The sequence below is a fragment of the Thermobia domestica genome, chromosome 17 (genome assembly GCF_964235325.1).
Source record: "Thermobia domestica chromosome 17, izTheDome1.hap1.1, whole genome shotgun sequence".
Classification (NCBI taxonomy): Eukaryota; Metazoa; Arthropoda; class Insecta; order Zygentoma; family Lepismatidae; genus Thermobia; species Thermobia domestica.
Genome location: NC_137470.1, coordinates 88,913,893 through 88,934,913, shown reverse-complemented (window position 1 = coordinate 88,934,913; position 21,021 = coordinate 88,913,893). Strand labels below are relative to the sequence as shown.

At 37.8% G+C, this 21,021-nt stretch overlaps 1 protein-coding gene and 1 long non-coding RNA gene across 2 annotated transcripts in view; both read right to left on the bottom strand.

Moving 5' to 3' along the window:
• The window catches only part of LOC145673824 (uncharacterized), a 53,972-nt gene that overhangs the window by 20,957 nt on the left and 11,994 nt on the right, over nt 1-21,021 (bottom strand). The window lies entirely within an intron of this gene.
• Nucleotides 1-21,021, bottom strand: part of LOC145673823 (eukaryotic translation initiation factor eIF1-like) — a 40,665-nt gene that overhangs the window by 11,068 nt on the left and 8,576 nt on the right. The window contains exon 2 of the mRNA XM_081743597.1: nt 3,107-3,264. Coding sequence (XP_081599723.1) covers nt 3,107-3,264 — 158 coding nt within the window. The remainder of the gene's footprint in view (nt 1-3,106; nt 3,265-21,021) is intronic.

Below are 21,021 nucleotides of genomic sequence, written 5' to 3'. Positions count from 1 at the left end.
AGGTCCTATTTCGTAATGGATTTTACGTCAGTGAGATTTCTTTATACGTATCAAAAAGCTCTAACTCCATAACTCGATAAGCCGTTTCGGTCCCTACGCCGATTTTCCGCGGTGAGTCGAAAGACGGACCGAAAAGTCATCGCCGCTACGTGGTGGTAACTGGAACAACTCTAGATGTCTCTCGACTCTGAAATCCTGCCGCCAGGGACACACTAGTGGCAATCTTTGGATGCGTCGCTATATCGACGATCAACATTTACCGGCAAATGGGCCACTAGATATTGGCGACGTTAACGGTATGGGGTCAAGTTTCATCTCACAAATGTGAGATTCTATTTTTGGCATAAATTTTAACTCCTCTCCTGTTAGGACACGCATCTTGAAAATGGCGTGACAAGCCAGTCCGCGCATGGCACCCTGAAATGTTCTAGGAGGAGCTATTTTCATGGTTGCTATATATTATGTTTGGTATTTCTGTTTATATACATTTCGTGAGAGAGGGTGGCCCACCCTGCCCCCTTCGGGTGCCCATGAGTCAGAGGTAGGTGAAAGTGTTGACTAATAATCATTTCAAACGGTTCAGTCATTTTTTGTTCTGATAGACGAAGTCTTTTTCCTTTATATCCTATGTAGATAGATACAGATTAATAGCATTATTACTGTCTTATTATTTATTTTATTTTTACCATATACTTTTCACAACGTTTAAGTCCTTTAGGCTGAAGAAGACGGGTGATTCATGCAAATAAATTCTAATTCAAGTAAAATTTTATTGGACCCTTAACGGGAATTGAACCCGCGACTATAAGACCGAACAACGAACGCGCTAGGCATTTAGATATTAAAACAAAACTGACTTACCGAACGTTCCTCAGTAACAATTTTTTTTAAATTTGTAATTCTTTTACTCGGTTTTATGGTTTTAGCAGTACCTCTTTAACAACAGGGGCACGAACACAGAATTATCACAGATAGGTAAAAACACAAGCCTCTCCCAGCGGGAATAGAACTCGGTACCCCGTACACCAAAGGCACACATGCTAAGCACTGGACTATCTGTGTAGGGTACACAAAGGAGCAGAAATAAATATATACTGCACATTCCGACGAAACGCAAACGTCCCAATAAAAGCAATATTAAAGGAAAAATGGAAAAACTTAGTGAACTCTTGAAAGAGCTCCAAGGTCACCTGGGTAAGATTAATCTTTATTCAGGTATTAATATCTCGTATAATCGCCGTTAGCTTCAATGACGCATCTTAATCTTCTTGGTAATGAGTTAACCAAGCTAGCGACATATTGATGTCCCTGTGCTATTTCTTCCCACGCGTCAGAAACTAGCTCCCAAAGTGCGTGAGCTGTCCTTAGTGGGGGATCAGGCCAATTTTCGTGTAGAGTTCTTGTAACTTCCGCCCATAGATTTTCCATTGGGTTCAAGTCAGATCCTCTTGGAACCCAGTCGACTAGCTCAACATTGAGCTCCTCCTGAAACCAGGCTTGAACTAGATTGGAATCATGTATTGAGCTATGATCTTGTTAAACTTCTATAATGCCGTCTTCAAATAAATTTCTCGCAGCGGGGAGCAAGCCATACTGCACAATATTCAGATACTTCTGGCTGTTCAATCGGCATTCTATACAGTGTAGTTCACCAACTGTATCCTTACACAGCCATCCCCAGCAGTGAATAGTAACATGCCTCATTCGATTAGTTCTGTGCATGTACTGTGGATCGTAACGTTTTCCTGTGGGTCTATACACAAGTCGAGGACCATAATTTGCTGAAGAGAATATCTTTTCGTCTGTGAAGATTACATGATCGCAGTTACGACCAATATTTGCCTTAGCAAATGCTAGTCGATCAACTTCATGACTATCCGTCAATTGCTCCTTAAACGCGGCTCGATATGCGTGAAGCCCTGGATCTTTAAGGCGTCGCCGAGCGGTGAGGAAGGAGCCACGAAAACGAGACGCTATCACTAACTGCCGGGATGACATGAAAGGATTGCGACGACTTACGTCAACTAGGGCCCAATCTTGTTGTTGGGTTGAAACCCTTTGAAGGCCAGTGCCAGGTTTTCTAGACACGTTACCTGTTTCTGAGTATTTCTTCCACCAAGTATATGCTGTAGAACAAGGAACACCAAGACGTTCGCTAGCTGGTCTCACACTCATACCACCTCATTCAACAAGAGCAGTAAGCTGCTCGCGAACATTCTGACCACGATGAGCCATGACTAATGAATGAATTGCAGCTATTGGCTGTAGGTGGTTTTGTTACTCGTAGGCTAAAGTGGAGAAACTAGTCTGCCACAACAAGGCATACGTCGTGTTTTCGTAGTTCAGAATTTTGCTCACAAGTGTTAGAGGTGTGTGTGATACATAGATCTCAGGAACATAAATTACATTTTTTTATGTAAATGTAACAGATTTGAAAAGTGACAGTTCGTCTGATTGTTTTTCCAAGCACTTCAAAGTAGAAATTTATACTTATAACAATGTTCCCATATATTAAAAAAAGGAAGAAATAAAAACTAACTCTTCACACGGAGACTCGAACCGTCGCCCTTCGCTTCAGAAATTTCAATCAGCATTACTAAACCCGCTTGGCTATGGAAGCACTTAGAAGGAAGTGCGTTATAATATTGATAATTGTATCCCTCCAAGCGCAGGTTGACACCAAGTTTTAAATAGCCATTTTTCGGTCTTTCAATAATTTCTACTTAAGATATTGGTTGTTTTTGCATATTGGAACTGTGCATGAAGTGTGCAATCAATATTAATCTCAGAAATAAGTAGTTGGATTTTGTTTTTACATTTTCACATCGCTCGGATAATACGGTTTGCAGCTAGTGTCTATATAAAGAACGGAGGGAAAATGCAATTCCCTCTGTATAGATCTGCGGGAATTGTGACGGATCTAGGCTCACTTTTTCGGCTGAACGAGTTTGCAGCTTTTTGTGAACAGGTGTGTACGAAGAATTGGACTAATAAATGAATCAAGCTTATGTCAAATATCCGTTCCTCAAAAAACTTCCTACATATTCATTATTTTGTCTATTAAATATAAAAAAAGCAGAATTAAACACTAAATACTGGAAATTACCTTCTTACAGGCTCGGACGATTCTCTTCAAGTCATACTCTGAAGAGAGTCCTTGCACAGTGGTTAGAGTTTTCCGACCATTACGTTGCTGGATCCTTATATGGACAAGACCATCTTGGACCCCCTCATCTGAACCCTTAATTGCATCTGCAAAGGGGTCTGTAAGAGAAAATTCAGATAAATCTAGGATCAACACAATATAATTCAACAACTTTATGGATGATAAACAGTGGACAAATTAATATATACACTTTCGTTTATACACATATATAAAACCAATCTGTTTAGGTACTTTAAGCAAATTACCTACTTTGATGCTTAAAGAGTTGTTAAAATATTGTTCAAATATGTTAGACCACGCTCAACCTATAGAATTTTATTAAGCCTCCAGTAGCGCACACGATCAAGTAACAAGCACTAAAACATTGCTATCAAACAGTATTTTAAAAGAATATTGGTGTCGAATAAATTTCTTTAAAAAATTTCACTTTCAGCTCTACTGGCTTATGATTAGTTCAATTCTAAAGCCTCTTGTGTCTACTTTAGATATTAATGAAGGAAAAAATCCAAGTGTACCCCATTTAATTTGTTCAGGTATTTTACATTTCACAAAACCCGTTTTGCCTATTATGGGTGTAGAAATTAAGATGGTAAATAAATAAATAAATAAATAATTTTACAAATTTTGTGAAGCGGACGACGTTTTCGAATTCGGTACCTCACATATACCCTATTACCTCCACTCTTTCATGAGCCAGATGTGATTGCTTTTTGCAATACGTGCCAGAAAAGCTTTAGCACGAGTAAGAGAAAGCTTTAAAACAAAAACAAAAAATAGAAATGAAATAACGTCCCACGTATATGCCCTGTAGGCTAAATGAGAAATGGGTTAATGAAAGTGAATGATACTGAAATAACTAGTGAAATCAGAATGTGGGAGGAAATCGAGAACCCCACGGAAAACTACGAACTCGCGTGGTCGAGAATCGAACCAAGCATCCTTCGCACCACTAAGTTAAATAAAATTCTGTAAGTTACAAACGCAAAATTGAAGGAACTAAGAAAATTCAACAACACGGATGAAAATACAGTCACAATGCAATAGATAAATACTATTTTTTTTTCTTTTACAAATTTACAAGCGACTAAAATCTTCATTTTAGCTTTAAGAGATCAGAGAGCATGAAAATGAATCATCTGCTAGAAACTTTAATCCAAGAATTGTGAATGAGAGCAAAAATACGAAGACCTTATAGTAAAATAGAGACTAAAATTAGGAATTTTTTTTTTTTTTAAATGAACAGCAATGTCTGGAACTGCTGTTACAATGATGACTGAAAACTGGACATTTAACCATGCCGACTCCGGCGTTCCCCACAGGGGACATAAAATATGACATTCTTTCTTTACAACTTTAAAACCAGACTGGTAACATTGAAAACTGTTTACAGGGGATTATCATAAATTGATCAAGCCCTATAAACAGTTTTCAATGTTGCTAGCCTGATTTTAAAGTTGTAAAGAAAGAAAAATATGGTCATATTTTATGTCCTCTGTTGGCAAGGTCCGTCGACCCTACTGTTCCCTTCCTCTTTTAAGGTCGCGTCATAACTACCCTTCTTGAAAAACCGAAGATGCAATAAAACTGTGACGTCACGGCGGGAGCAGAGACAGCTTTCATCCCAGGTCCTAGTCATTCACTCTCGTTTGTTTGATTCTTCGAGTGAAGTGAGTGATTCTTATTTTCCTGTGTTCAGAAAAATTAATTGCTGTAGTGTTCGTGTTACCTATAAGTATGCCGAATTGTGCGGTAAATACTTGTCACAATCATAGCAGAAATACGGAGGGTTCTGACGTTATTTATCATTTATTTCCCTCGGATCCTAAACTGCGAAAAGTTTGGCAAAAAAAAAAAAAATGCTGTCGGAGAGACATGTTTAAAGTTGAAAACGCTCGGGTCTGTTCCGATCATTTTATTCCCGAAGCTTATGAACGTGATTTCAAATCTGAACTTCTAAATATTCCACCCAAGAAAAAGTTGAAACGAGATGCTGTGCCTTCAATGAACTTACCAGTGTCATGTGAACCATGTTCCTGTAAATAATGAAAAAGTAAGCGTACAGAAGCTAGGTGTTTAAAGAAACAAATTGTCAGACATTGGGGTGAAATCAAATGAAAAAACTGACTGAAATAAAAAATAACTCTTTGTATTAACTTTCGTTTGTTCTGTGGAGAGTGAGGAGCATAAACTTAAGGAAAAGCTTCCTAATTTGCGCGAAGAGAACGAAAAATTGAAGTGTGACGTTAGTATGTACACTCCGCATCAAAAAATTGCGACAGCTAACGCCGTGAAGTTAGACTACCCAATTTACACCTTATCCCATAATCGTGCCAGGTAGAGAGACCCCCCCCCTCTCTCTCTCTCTTCTCTTCCATACTAAAATTAGCTAATATGAGCACAATTCTAATTTCAAACTACACATGCATTAGTTTCGATAAAATTAAATAAAACCGAGACGAAACTAGATTCATGTAGGGAGAAACTGAAACACACATTGAAAAATTGAAACCAATGGATGTCTATTACACAGAGATTCAGAAATGAGGCAGAGAGAGAGAGAGAGAGAGAGAGAGAGAGAGAGAGAGAGAGAGAGAGAAGAAAAAGAAAGGGAGAACAGATAAAAATGTGGAATTTTAAACTTAGTAAGAAAAGAACCTAACATTATAAAGTTCCGTTACCAGAAATCCAATAGTAATATAGAAATAACGTTTAAACAAATAGGATTTGAAAGCAAATACAATAAAGAATTTGTTTCACATGCCAGTTCTAAAATAGAATATCGCGGTCGTTTCAATAGTGTGTTTACCGGGTGGTGGGTATATTACGAAAAAGTTTCTCACCAGGACCGGGTGAAGTAAATGTGCTAATAAATGGTAAGAAAAAACTAAGATGGTCTGAGGTAAATATTCCTGCATTAACAACACGCCATCAGTGAAATTATACAATCATCTGCGGTTACAAGTTCGGATCCCCCTACCCTGTGTGTCAACACTTTGACGTTGGGTGCAAGTTACCATTTTCTCCTGGTATTCTTACCCCAGTTTTGAAGATTTTGACGGAGCAACGACGCTACTTAAAGTATGTGGAGAAATATTCAGTGCTTATGTTTGATGAAATGAACGTTAACGGGCGCGTGTGTTATGACCAGGAGGATGATTTGGTTTTGGGCCACCACAGAAATGTCCAGGTGGCTATGATTCGAGGTTTGACAGCTGCATGGAAACAACCAGTGTATTATGATTTCGACAAGACTGAGTAAAAAGTTACTCTTTGAAATCATAGCAAAAGTTGAAGTTTCAGGATTCAAGATAGTTGCAATTGTTTCCGATCTGGGTGGTGGCAACAGGGGGCTGTGGAATGAGTTACAAATAAATGCAGAACACACACATTTCATGAATCCGGTGACTGAAAAACGAAAAAAATTGGGTCTTTGCAGATTTGCCACATTTGGTGAAATTGAGAAATCATTTCGTAGATAGTGGCTTTGAACTGAACGGTGTAACTATCGAGAAAAGTCTTATAGAGATGATCCTGAAGCTTGATTATTCAGTATTAGATTGGCATCACATTATGTTGCAGGAAAATGATAGAGTTGCCCCTCCAATGGAGCTTTTTCCCCATCATACGGCTGCGCTTATTAAATATTTAATGCCAGAAAATGAAACAGCATTCTTCCACCTTGTAAATGATTTTGTTGACGTCATGAATTCTGCTGTTCCCATTGATGCCACAAACAAGCTTAAAAGTAGTTTTGGAGTACATTTTCAAAAACAAATGGAATAGTAAACCAAATGGAAGAAACAAAGCTCAGAGTGATTGGTAAAAACAATATTACCTTTTCAGCACCGTTTACTTGTGTATCAGTAGCCTTAAGGGACTTTATGAAAACTTCAAGACCATTGGTTTCACGTATGTGTAAAAAAAAAAAAAAAAAAAAAAAAAAAAAATCAAGACGCACTGGAGAATTTATTCTCTCAACTTCGTGGAATGGCAAATTTCTATATTCATCCTCTCCCAGTAGAAGTTAAACATATGTTGCGCCTTTTAATATTAGGAGGCCGTTCAGTAGAAGCAACTGGAGATATGACAATCACTTCCGTGATCTTATAGTCTTCTGGCTCTGGAGAAATTGTATCGGAAAATGAAGGCATGAAAGAAATGTCAGATTTCAGTTTGGATAAAGAAACAGATAATTTTCACATGGAGAGAAGAAACGAAAGCATTAAGATATGTGGCTGGATACATTGCAAAGAAATGAAAGAACTGTGGTGCTACAAGTCATATGAATTCTCATAATTCAAATTTAGGATGGATAGAAGTCTCTTCGCATGGTGGTCTCGTTTCATCTTCCGAGTGGATGGAATAAAAAAAAAAAAAAAAAAAAAGTAATATTTCGAAAATTTCATAAGAAAACCGTGAATCGAAAAAAGAATGTGACTGGCCAACTATTTGATCTCCTAAGGAAGACACTTCCAAATGAAGATCCAGCTATGTTGAAACTATTCGCCAAAGCTGAGACATTCTTCAGAATTCGGTTTTTGAACAGAAAAAACACGGGAACTTCGGAGGAGGAATGTTCTTAAACGAAGACAATGGATGCAAAGTTGTTCAAGTGCTGCACAAGGTATGTACTGTATAGTTTTTTTTTTTTTCTTCACATTTTTAAAATTTGTTTTCCTTTGCAAATCGCTACGCTCGAACGTTGGCTTCGCACACGATATTTGTCCCTGCTTCACCGCGGTGACGTCACACTACAGCTGGAGAAAGTAGCTAGGTAGAAACTGCGAGTTATGAAGGGACCTATAAAAGCGCGGAACAGTAGGGTCGACGGACCTTGGCCTGTGGAGGACACGGGAACCGACATGGTTAAAGAAGTGTTATTTGTACGCAGGTGATTCAAAATTACCTTACGTCAAAAAACTGTTGAAAAGAACTTACACTTACAAAGTTCAACAAAATCAACACGCGCTTTACTTGCAAGTGTTCTTTAATAATTACTATAACTAAAACAGCACCACAAGTTATGTTAATCATACATGGGAAGCAAGAATAATTTAAGAAACTTGTAAAAAATGTGAAATACCTCCCCAAAATAATAAAGTAAAATTCCTGCACATTGTTCAATGATAAAGACTCAAAAGCCATATAAGCTTAAGCAATATCCATTTGATTTTGTTTGATTTTTGAGTTTAACGTCCTTTCAGCAGAGAGGCTATATGAGACGGGACCTACTGATTAACGTGGAATCCGAACTAGATTAGCTCCCGCCGGGAATCGAACCCGGGTCTCCTACGCCAAAGGCGCGTACGCTAACCGCTTAACCACGAAAGAGCCCTTACGCAATATCCAATCAAACGAGCTCTCAACCAACGTGGAAAGCATTTTTTGTGATTTAATACCTTAAGATGAAGTCCCATGCTACAAAGCTAACATTTTAGTATTGTAAGGCTATATTGGGATGAATACGAACAAATTAAGTTGTCCCGGACTGTTGTAAATAAAAGACAATAGAGGAAGTAACCAAACACTGAAGATCTCGTAAAGAATAGGCTTAGACTCGACAGCATAATGTACTTGAGCAGATAAGTAGAAAGGTAACTTTAGGATCCCGTTAAAGAGAATACAAAATGCAATCAATGCAGATAATGGGGTATACTGAGCATACTACATGCTACTGCAAATGCAGTAGTAAAGGAATTACACCGACCATTTAAATATATTGTACACGTATTCTGTTTGAGACAGCGATAAACCGAGAGGAGACGATACTCCCAAGTACACTACAGGAACAGTGCAAATAAGTAGTGAATACCGCCATTATTCATCTATATTTAAGCCTGTAGTTTGTAGCGGAGGTGAATCGTTATAATCCACAGTGTGTCACTGAAATCTTAGGGAATCGGAATTGAAATTTGAGAAACAATGTGGTTAAAGTACAACTATTACAAGAACAGCACTTCTAATCAAGGCTATGTCCAAAGCTCTATCTATCTATAGAGAGACTGATATACAAGCCATTGAATTGGTTTAGAAGCAATAGCTGAGGTTTTTCTGAGGGTTTCCATCCTTATTCAACGTCGAGGTTATGAAGGACGGAACCTACTATTAACATGGGCATCGAACCACAACTAAGGTTTGAATTCGGTGCAGTTGAGGGTGCACAAATTCTCTGGAAGATCAACTCAGTACAGGCAGTTCCCGTCACATACTTTCACCTTCCAGACAGTTGTATTACCATTCCACCGGCCCCAGCAACAAAAGTTGCACTTTTGGGAGAAATAGGTAAATTTCGGGTGGGTGAATGCGACTGTATCCAAGAAGATAGGTACTCGAATCGAATTCAAACATGTAACGTTATTCAAGTGTAACGCCACGAACGTCAGAATTGAAGAAATGCAGATATAGAAGGTAACAAAGAGAAATGGTACTCATCATAACGAAAATTTGTCAGCTTACACAAAAATGGTCTGGAAAATTTCAATACGTGTCATATCGCTAAAAACAACCACCACCTTGGGTTGAAAAAAAAAAAAAAAAACTAAATATTTCAGTTTAACGTCCCATGATGATTAAGGTTTGTGAACTATGAATTGGTGGAGTGAGAACGGAAGTACCCCCCCCCCCCAAAAAAAAAAACACGGACCCTGGGTTCGAGAGAAACATACTTATTGCAACCAATTTCATCTCAAACAGGTAAGACACAGGTAGGTAATTCGAATAACTTGATTTCCTTGATTAATCACAGTAACAAAATGCAGAATGTTCCGGCGAATACCATAGAATTTTTTAAAAAATTCATGTAAGTTTTAAACATATATATTTAAGACTTTTCAAACAAAAAATCCATTTCCTTTTTGTACTGCCAGAGAAAGAAAATTGTCAAAAATTGCTTCCCATTCAGAACACTGTTTTCTTCCCATGTGAATGTTTTGATTACGTGGCTACATCAGGTCAATCTCGTGATCTACAATTTGTCTCTTTTACCCTTTGCCTCTAACGTCTATTGTATTGTTTAAATACTTATCAGTTAACTTGGGACAAAGTGTCGTAGACTAAGATTGAACTAATTTTAGAACTGCTATTAAAAAAAAAAAAAACCATGGAAGCAAGTTTGTTTTATTCAGAAAGCAGTTCTTTGCTAAATTTGCGGGTCTGAAATTAAAATATCGCAGACGTTCGTCGATACAGTACACGTTGGTTCTTTGTCTCCGTACAACTTGGAATCAGTGTTTCTTTCAGAAACTTTGTTCGGGGGGGGGGGGGAGGCACACTTAGCATTCCGCAGGGGCACTGCTGGCATTTATTATACCATAGACATATTTCTTCTCCGGGGAGGGCACTAAGAGCTCCGAGGGGGCAGTGCCCCCCCAAAAAAACGTCTGGAAGAAACACTGCTTGGAATCGTTTAACATAAGTTTTACGGGAAGAAAAAAGGACATCATTTGAAGCACATTTATTAAAACCCCATCAGATAAGAAAATGACCATACGAACTCATTGCAAAACGCGCAAGAAATAGTTGGTTTAGTTCAAAGAATTAGGAATAATTATGAAAAATACAAGCTGTGAGAAGATTGGAAATCCAAATATTGTAGAAGTGCTGATCCGAAAATTGCTTCCGATTATTCTAACGTCAGTGATATGGTTGAGATGCAACTGGGTACTTCAGGTAAGAATTAATTTTTAATGCAACCTTTTTTCCTTTGTGTGTAATCTAAAGGTACTAATGAAATATTCTTTTTTAAGTGAAGCATTTTCGATTTTATTATTATCTGACACATGAAGGACATTTTATTACTTATATGCACTAATACCCGAGTACGTATTACAAAAACAAAGGTAACTTAGTCGTATTGCCTTTTGTCCCAGAACAGTTGAACATCGTTACCACAAATTTGATCGAGCAGGAATTAAATTCGTTATGCGCGATTCCGAAAACTTTTTCCAATGGTATTTGTTCTGGAAATACCCTTTCGGTAATACATAATTAAAGCCAATTCTGAAACCATGCATGTACTGAGAAACACTACTGAAGGAACTGTTTATATTAAGGTTATTACTTCAATCTAAGTTTTAAAGTAGGAGTTGGATTTTTTTCGGGCTGGAGAGAATTCCAACAATCCTGCTAGCATCTAAACTTCCATTTCTGATACAGCAACATTGTGTGTACAGTATAAATTTTTAGAAAGAAAAACTAGATATATATCTTGTGACCTTAAGAAAGCTACTCCAAAACTAGCCATGTGACGTACCGCTGGAAAGCTAATTTCATTTTCTTTCCAGCAATACTTAAATCTGTTCACTGCGTTAGTTAGGTCAGGGGTTGGCCTACCCTGAAGATTCACGAGCGTTCTAAAGTTGAGTTTTCTGGAACAACTCCTGGGAATATACAACAAACATATCTGCACCAAGCCTACAACATACTAAACATTCGTACAAATCCAAGATGGCTGGACTGGGAGCTTTGATTTGGCACGGACTGGCCAATATATGTAATCATTCATTCCAATATGTAATGGAAACAAGTAAGTGCATTAGATTCTTGAACAAAAACAACAGATCGTAATAATATATGTTCAGTTCAATATTGGAACTTAGCTTTATTACAAGGTCGGTGACGAACCTCTTTACGTTTTCTATTCCTCTTGGCGCACGAACACAATATACGAAGCCTAGTTGCTTCTGGATCGCTTGCATGATACGCTTATGAATTCGGAAGTCCTCATTCGCACTACAGGTAACTATGTTCCAAAACCCTCGACTAGCAATAAACAGAAATTGTCGCTCACCTAAAGTCTTACTACTGATTTCACACCAATTATACAGGTTGTTAATGAACTATACCGACAAACTGTAAGAGGTAATTCCTCACATAAAAATAAGAGGAAAAGTTCATGTGGACCTATGGTGAAAAGTGCATAATTTAAATGCTAGGGCTGTACAAAATCACGAACAAACCAAATTCCAAGAGGTCCTACTTGGAATTAGAGAGACTGGATGGTGGTCCTTATCATAAAGGAAGTTAAGCATACGCAATCGAAAAATGCATATTTCATTAATGTTCAATGGGTGTACAGATTATTCTCTGCAGGGTGAAATTTCCAGACATGCTATCAACCGAATTTTGAGAAATGCTCTGATTTTATGATTGGTCCAAAGTAGGCAAACTATAAGCCTTGATAGCAGTGAACACTGATTCCTTTGGCGCGATGCCGGAAGTGTTAAGGATTGTCAGCAGCACGGTCTCTTGTACTCGGAAAAACGCATGCTGCGATGTTTTCTTTCACGCTTATACCGTGAACTATACCGTGCTGAAATACATATCAGTTATTCCGAACAGGAAAAAACATACAGCTGCCGGTTCCTAACACTTCCGCCTTCCCTCTGAAGCATTGGATGTCTATTGTCAAGGCTTCCTTCTGGCCTCCTTTGGACCCTTGATGAAATATGCAATTTTGGATTGTGTATGCGTGGCTTCCTTTACACTGATAAGGACCGCCATCCACAGTTTCTGGAATTCGAAATACCACCTATTGAAATTTAGCGTTTTCGCGATTTTGGGCAGCCCTAGCTCTGAAACTGCACTTTTCGCCATAGATCCACATGAACATTTTTTCTCTTATTTTGATATGAGGAATCACCTCTTACAGTGTCGGTATAATTCATTAACATCCTGTATGTATCTTTTCCACGTATGTACCGATCCACGTTGTGCAATATTATTTAAGTTCCAAATATTATGTATAAATTTTTGTGAATGCCTTTGTTCATATCCTAATATACAATTTTACTTTTGCCTCTGCAGTTACATATTTCAGTGTTAAAAAGCCAACGTGCTGTATTGAGAACTTGTGCACACACACACACACACACACACACACACACACACACACACACACACATATATATATATATATATATATATATATAAAACAAAAAATACAATTCGCAACCCTGCCATTGCTTGCAATCATCACTCCTTTATGACCCAACAATTGAGTCACCCAAACAGTTCACGTCTTGCAAAAATTAGTCGGGACAAAACTTCATTCCATCTACTGGATAGATTTATGAAATGAAATCTTTCAGCTTTACTTCCCACCGTTATGTCTTATTTACTAAAGAAGGTGATGATTAGAATGATATGGTCTAAGACAATGGGAGGAAACAGGAAATCTTCGAGAAAATCCACGCACACGGTGCTTGTCCACCAGTAAGTCCACTTGGTGCGAAGTGGGATCAAACCAGGGACCCCTTACTCCAGAGGGGAACACTACCATTGAGGCACCGCAAATAAATTTATAGACAGCACATGTAGTCCTGCTATATTCAGCACTGACATCACCAGTAATGGGATCGGCAATTACGACTGTAAACAGAAGCATCAGTGATTACGACACATTAACGGCAAAGACCAAAACTGCAATGCACCTGCAAGCTAATTCATGATATTAAAAGCTTTGTAAGCCCGTTAAATTTGCATCAAAAGCACAGAAAACTTACGTGTACGTAAAAACTCACGAATGAGTTCCAAAAATCATGGCAATAAAGTTTTACCTTAAACACTTTCCATTCTGAACAATACGACACTTCATAACAAGCACAAAATCAAATCTAACGGCAATACTACACATACCTGATATACTCAAACTAAATGTTTTTGACATATCTCCCCCATATGTGATATTTAGGTGTACTTAAGAGGGCAATTTACACCATGATATCACAACTGCATCAGCCTTTGTATTATATCTGATGCAAGGACGACTCAGCACAACAGTAAATATACACTGTTTACATACTCTCAAGCACTAGTTACATTATTTTCTAGGAATTTTAAAACTAAATATTGCGAGCTACGGCTATAGCAATACACTTAACATTACTAGTACTACATACGATTACATTCATTGGTTACTTGAGATTGACAACAGTAATTCAACACAGCCTTAGATTGTGTATATAGTACCAGACCCGAATTAGTATACAGTAGATTCTGTATGTTCTTTTTCCATTAAACCTTCAGTACAAGTAGACAAAATTTAATTCAGCCTTGACGTAATCATAGATACAGTACTGGTTACAAAGAGACTGCCTTTCAGAGACAAAACCCGAAAAAAATGACCCTAGATCCTTACAAATTCTCTAGGTTTGGCTCTTTTTCCCTGCATTTTTGCCAGTCAGCGGTTGAAATTAAACATAATATTGCAGTAACATATGATAACCGTTGTAAATGAACAGCTATAATGCAAAAAATTACGGTAATTTTAAGTTACAAGTTCGATCTAGAACGACTAGATAAGTAAAAATGAAATGAAATCTGAAATTTACGTCCAACTATCATGCAAGTGATAAAAATAGTTGAATGGTAAGCTGCTTGGAAAATACAAAAATGCTAAAATCAAGATTGTTGGTTCGAACACTCCCAACGACATGGAAAGTTTTTCTTTAAAAAGATATGGTAAGGAATGGTATTAACGGTTGATGGTATGACAAACTCAATGACGCAATCTGCATCAATAAACATCTCCTTCATGCCAAAAGAATAGTTACAGCAGAAAACAAACTTTACTATTTGCTGGGTTTCACTGCTGTAAGTTGTAACGAGCGAAGTGATAGCAAGGTTATGTAGATAGGTGTTACCTTACGAATAAAACACGCTAAATCAGTCTGCAAAATATCGAAAAGAAAACTTGTTTATGACTACTTTCTATTGTTAAACTTTGTAGCTTATTTGCTTTATGTTAAAATATTTAAATATTTTCTTTTTATCTGAAAATGTATTATATGAATCTCGTAAGTAGAAAATTTATTTAAAATCATATTCTACTGGGTGGCGCAGATAAAAGCAGCCCGTGTAAGAATCAAGGAAATGCAGTGACATTACAGAAACTAAGAGCTGAAATTGACTTACCATTCATTTACAATGAAAAGTACAGAAAAATACATTTATAAAAGATGCTAAACGTGCGACATCAATACACAGCTGTGCACGTGTAAGCATACTCAGATATAGTGGGACAGATAAAAGAATCGTACAAATGGTGACACAAACATCAAAATTGGCATGGTAAGCCTCCAGGTCCCTTATTGAACCTGTCAGATTGGCCACTTGAAGTTCTAAGATGGCGGCCATTTTTCAAGATGGCTGCCAAACTGGTATGTTTATTTTCCTTAAAAAATAGTTATTGGCCGATTCGAATGATCTTGGTGCTGATTTATATGTTTCTAAGCATATGAAATTAATTTTTCTGATTTGATCTAAGGAATGTATTTCTTGCAGTAGAGAGCTTATTTTACCTTTTTTCTTTTCTTTCTTCAGGGTTGGAGAAGTGATGGTGCATCTTCGATTGTCAGGGACTACAGATTACATTACATTGGTGACACCAGTTGCGAGAAATTCAGAACCTCAGTATCAGGTTAGTAAATGATAGTTATATTGAGTTGAGTAAGTGTCCCAAGTGTCGCTTTCACCAGTTCCCAAATCAGCCGTCAAAGCTTCAAAACACCAAAAAGTTAAAAGTATAAAATTCAAAATACAGTGATACAGGATCTACCAGCAAATCGTGGCACACTGACTGGGATAAGTGTTGTCCTTGTCTAAAGTCTGCTGAGAAACATCTGAAATCTTCACATGCAAACCCTAATAAAAAATGCGATGATAGTTACAACAACTTGGCAAGAAATATTCGGCAGTTTTATTCAATTAACTGAATGCCAATCAAGTTCGATCATGCAAGACTCGAAGGTAATGGAATAGGTGCAACGCTGAGGTGAAATACGGCCCAGTATCATGAAAGGTGCAGGCTACTCTTCAATAACATAAAACAGAGCTATGAAGAGATTACCCTCTACTGTTCCTACAGAGAAGCCCAGCTAGCAAAATTCCTCGAAAGGTTAAAATTCCCAAAGCAACAGGTTTCCTGTGAAAAAAAGAAAATTATCTAAGGCGTGCGATGACAATAAAACTACATCATCAGACTCAATGAGTGTGTTCGGACACTTAATGACGGGAAACTGCTCGCAAATTTACGTGCAGGAGACGTTGTGGCGCAAGGATTGAAATACTATCCTCATTGCCTGACAAGCTTTACAACCGAGAATGAGAACACCGTAAGGTTCAGAAGCAAGATGAAAGGCAAGATAATGCATGCTGCGTCTTGAGCATCGAAATATCAGGTATTTAGTTTCAATTACTTCCTCCGCAGTTGCAGTCTTTACATTTTAAGGGGGGTTTGGGGGCTTGCCCCCTCATTTCCATTATGGAAGTGAGAGCGTTCACCTCCGGTGCATGGGGTCCCTGGTTCGATCCCAGCTCGCGCCGTGTGGCCTGTGGTGGACAAACACAGTGTTCGTGGGTTTTCTAGGGGTTCTCCCGTTTCCTCCCACTTTCTTCATTCCAACATTTCACTTATCTGCCATCATCACAGTCTCCTTTAGCCTAACCGGCATAACCGTGGAACGTAAAACTCATTTCATTTTATTTCTATAAGGTAAAGGCACTAGTAGTTAACAGATCGAAACTGAAACGAGATCGAAACAAAGACAAGGGATCAGAAGAGTTACGGAAACCAGCAAGAGATTAAGCAATTGAAAGCTTTTTTGCGTGATACAGACAAGACAGAGGTATCTCATTTCATTGCCAATAAAATAGGTCAAGCACAGACAAGTTTGATGATTGTGACGAAAGGAGATGTCATTAGCAACCAGGGTGGAAAAAAAATGATTTAAAATATATATTTTTGATGATTTTTTAAATTTAAATCAAATCTTTATCCTCGTACAATACAAGTCGCGAACTGAAAAAGAGCATTACGAATTAGTATTAAATGCCAATTATGCCATTTAAGTGAAAGTGTTGGGGTTGAATTTTGAATTAATCCCCAATTAGCCTATATCAATCCAAAACAATGTTGAACATTTTTTTTTTTGGGTAAATTATAGACTCAGTCAAGCATCATCCCTATTTATCCTAGGATCATGGCTCATACCTCATTCTCTTCAGAATAGAACAGCCTTTAAAACGGTAATTCACATTTTCCCTATCATGTCCCTGAAGCGGAAAATTTTGAGAGAAGGAATTTTTTCAAATTTTGATCCCCTCTGGACTCCCCTGTGTTAAGCACAGATCTCAAAATCAACTGGGAAATACTAAGGGTGCGAAAAATATTTAACAATGAGCTAAGAACATCCCCACAATACCCCAGATGACCCGGATGTAATAAAATTTCCTCGGACACCCCTATTTATCCTAGAATAATGATTTGTACATTAATCTCTTCAGAATAAGTTTCAAACGGTACCTTTCAAATGTCTCCATCGTGTAGGCTATCTGGGGCTAGAAAATCACGAAAAAAGGGATTTTCTGTTAAGAAATATCCCTTTTTTTACTTTTTACCTCTGTACCGCATCTGTTTAAAGGCAAAGATCTGAAACAAACCTGAAAAATACTAAGGGGTGCAGTGAATGAGTGTCCAAAATTTCAAACTTCTAGATGCAAAAGTAAGCCCGCGAAAAATATCCCCAAATACCCCAGAGTCCCGTATAAAACAGGATCTCAGGGAACAGTTTCCTGAGACATCCCTATTTATCCTAAGATCATGGTTCGTACATCATTCTCTTCAGAATAGAACAGCCTTTCAGATGGTATTGTCTCCACCTTAGGCGGAAAAATCGCAAAGAAAGCTTTTTTTTCTTTCTTTCTTCTTCCCTGGATCCCCGTTTTCACCCAGATCTGAAATATGAAAGATACTAAAGGTGCACTGAACGAGTGTGCAGAATTTCAGTCTTCTGAATGTAAAACGTAGGCCCGCCAAAAAATCTTTTTTAAATTTATGACGTCATCACATCCCATGTCTCAACGTTGAGAGGCGTGAAATCATATGTAACGTGCTCTACAATGCCTTTAGTCCTGAAAGCTTTATTGGTACTTTTTTAATCGAATAATGAACATTTTATCCTATCACCTAAAAATAGGTGATATAAATTTAAAAGGTTACGCGTTAAGGAAAAAGTACAGCAACGCTTATCAAAGTGACACTGTTTTCCACAAAAGTTACTGATATTTGACAGGGACATATTTTAAAGGAAATTGTAACTAGCTTGATGCACGAAATACATAAATTTTGCGTAAAGTTATAAAATCTAAAAAATTTTCGGAGGGGGGATAGGACACTTCTAAATACGACCTATTATCTGGGAACAAATATATAGACGCGCACACAAAAGAATCTTCGTCTTAAATGTCGATGTCCCCGTTGGAATAATTAACGATTTACACTATAAACCCTACGTTACGAAGAGAAGAAAACAGGATTGCCCTGTTACCCGTTCAAAACCGGACTTTCCCTAATCATCCTCTGTATGACACTTGTCTTCATACTATGCTCTACATACTGTACATTTGAGCCTCAGTGTATTATCATTATCATCTTCCATAATCGAAATAATAGAACGAGACTATTTATTTTCACTTTAGATTATTTCGGAATTTGATTTAAATCAACGATTTTTATTTTAAAAAATCAAGTGATTCAAATCAATCCATCCTGTCAGCAACAAAACGAATCCTTAAATCTGGCACCATGCTGTCACAAAGAGGCCGACACGAGAATCCTCGCTCATGCGAAGGATGTAGTGACTGAAGGTTGCAAGTCTATCGTCATCAAAGCAAATGATACAGACGGAGTAGTCACAGTAATATCGGTACTACCGTCACTTCGAAAGCTGGGGCTGGAGAAGATATAAATTGAATTTGGCCATGTATCAAGTGCACGATGGATTTCAATTCACGATATAGTTTCTGCGATAGGGTCTGAAAAAGCAAGTAGAATTTTATGCCTTCAGTGGCTGTGGTAGTTTCTGCGTTTCGGGAACAGGGAAACAAATCCGTGTGGCAAACATGAAACATCTGTGATCAGGTTTCAGAAACCTTCACAAACCTGTTATCCATGAGCAGGGACACAGGTTGATCTGCAAAAACTAGAAATATTCGTTATCTTAATATATGGTGGATCAAGTTTAGCAACTTGTGTAGATGAAGCAATGAAACTGTTTGCTTGCAAGCAGAGGTCCTATGACTATTCCACAAACACACGCAACTTTAAAAGAACATCCAAAATGTGCTGTCTTCAAGCTGGATTCTGGGGCCAATCCCGAAACAGAGCCTGACAATTGGGAATGGATAGTATGGAAAAGCATCGAAAATCTAACGTCAGGCACGTAGCCCCCCCCCCCCCCCCCCGGTCCGTGTCATGAAATACTGTGATCACACCAGGGGCTCGATCATGCTAAACTATTTTACTGGATCATATATTGGTTCGTTTAGCCAGGATTTCGTAACGGAGGGGGAAGGGGGTGATATGAAATTCTGAAAGCTCAGGAGCTTGATCAATGTAAACGATTATCAATATATATTGGTTTATTAGGACAATAAAATGAGGATATACTGGTAAGTATTCTAATAAACTATGAAGAAATCTCGAGTAATAAAAGAATAAAAAAAGTATTGAAAAAGATTTTACAATATTTACGTTCCTTTCTTTGTTCATTCAAATATAACAATTTTCCTTTCATTACGATCTCAACTATTATGAAAAGTACATATTCACTATTATAAAACGTACATACTCAATAATGTCTTGTAAGATGTTTTACAATATCTGCATTCCTTTTTCTGTTGAATCCAATGCTAATAGAACTCCTTTTCCATATAAATTTTTGTTTTTATTATTACGTCAACTACTGTCGGTTCCAAATGACAGGTTAAAGGAGCAGTAGAAAATTGTTTTTGAAATGACATGTTTGATTCTGGAAGGATGCGATGACGTATGATAAAAAATGTCCACGCTGTTACTCAACGGCACTATGCTTTCGGAAGCTTGAAATCTCCCTGACTAGTAGCAGAAATTGAGAATTCTGTAACTTTTCTAGAAATTTCAAATTCCCTAACTCTTCCAGGGTATATCGCTCACCTCGCCACCATGTATTGCAATTAACACAAATCTCCTCATAAGAAAGAGTAACCAAGAGCTTCCTGTCGTTTTTTATTATAATTATTACTTTTAACGCTGATTCTGCTTTTTCTCATGTCAAAAGGATTGCAACGGAAGATGCACGTGCTTCAGCGCAGAGCCTCTCTACACAACACACTAGTTGTGCGTGAGCAGCATTTCCCTGATATACAAAAGCTCAGAGAGCAAACTATTTGTATAGTATACTCCTTACGTGAATGTTATTTCGCCCAATTAAATACGGACTATGCGGCGTGACAAACATACCGGCATTTGAAGGCGGCGCTCGAAGTTTCCTTTAAATGCTGCCAGCAAATGAGAGGGCTGCGGTATTACCACGTTTATATTGTACACATTCACTAGTTTACGCATCGGAGCGACTTACCATTCACTGCGTGTTTCACTTTATATAATTATTTGAATACGAGTACAAAAAATCAAAGACTGTCAATGATTTTGATGAATCGGCAATGTTAGAATGCCAATCGGAAGACCGGGTTCAAAACTCCGGAAAGGCTACCGTGGCTGAGGACTTCGAAGACTGATCCTTATTGAATTCAATGACCAGACAATACCGGAATGGACCCTAGTAAAGCAATTGCTGGATTATTTCTCATCTTTGTCTTAAGCCTTAAACATAAGCCAGTTGAACTATTCTCCATAAGAATGTTACTCTTCATGGTCAGTGTTTTTCATGTGTAGTCATTATATTAGACTCAGATGGAGAAAAGAAAATTAGTGTACAACGTGATTCTGTTTCTTTTCAAGACGCTTGGCATTTCTAACCTTCCTTCTTTCTTTCGTTTATCCTATAAATCGCAGTCTGGGGTTGCTCATGTCAACT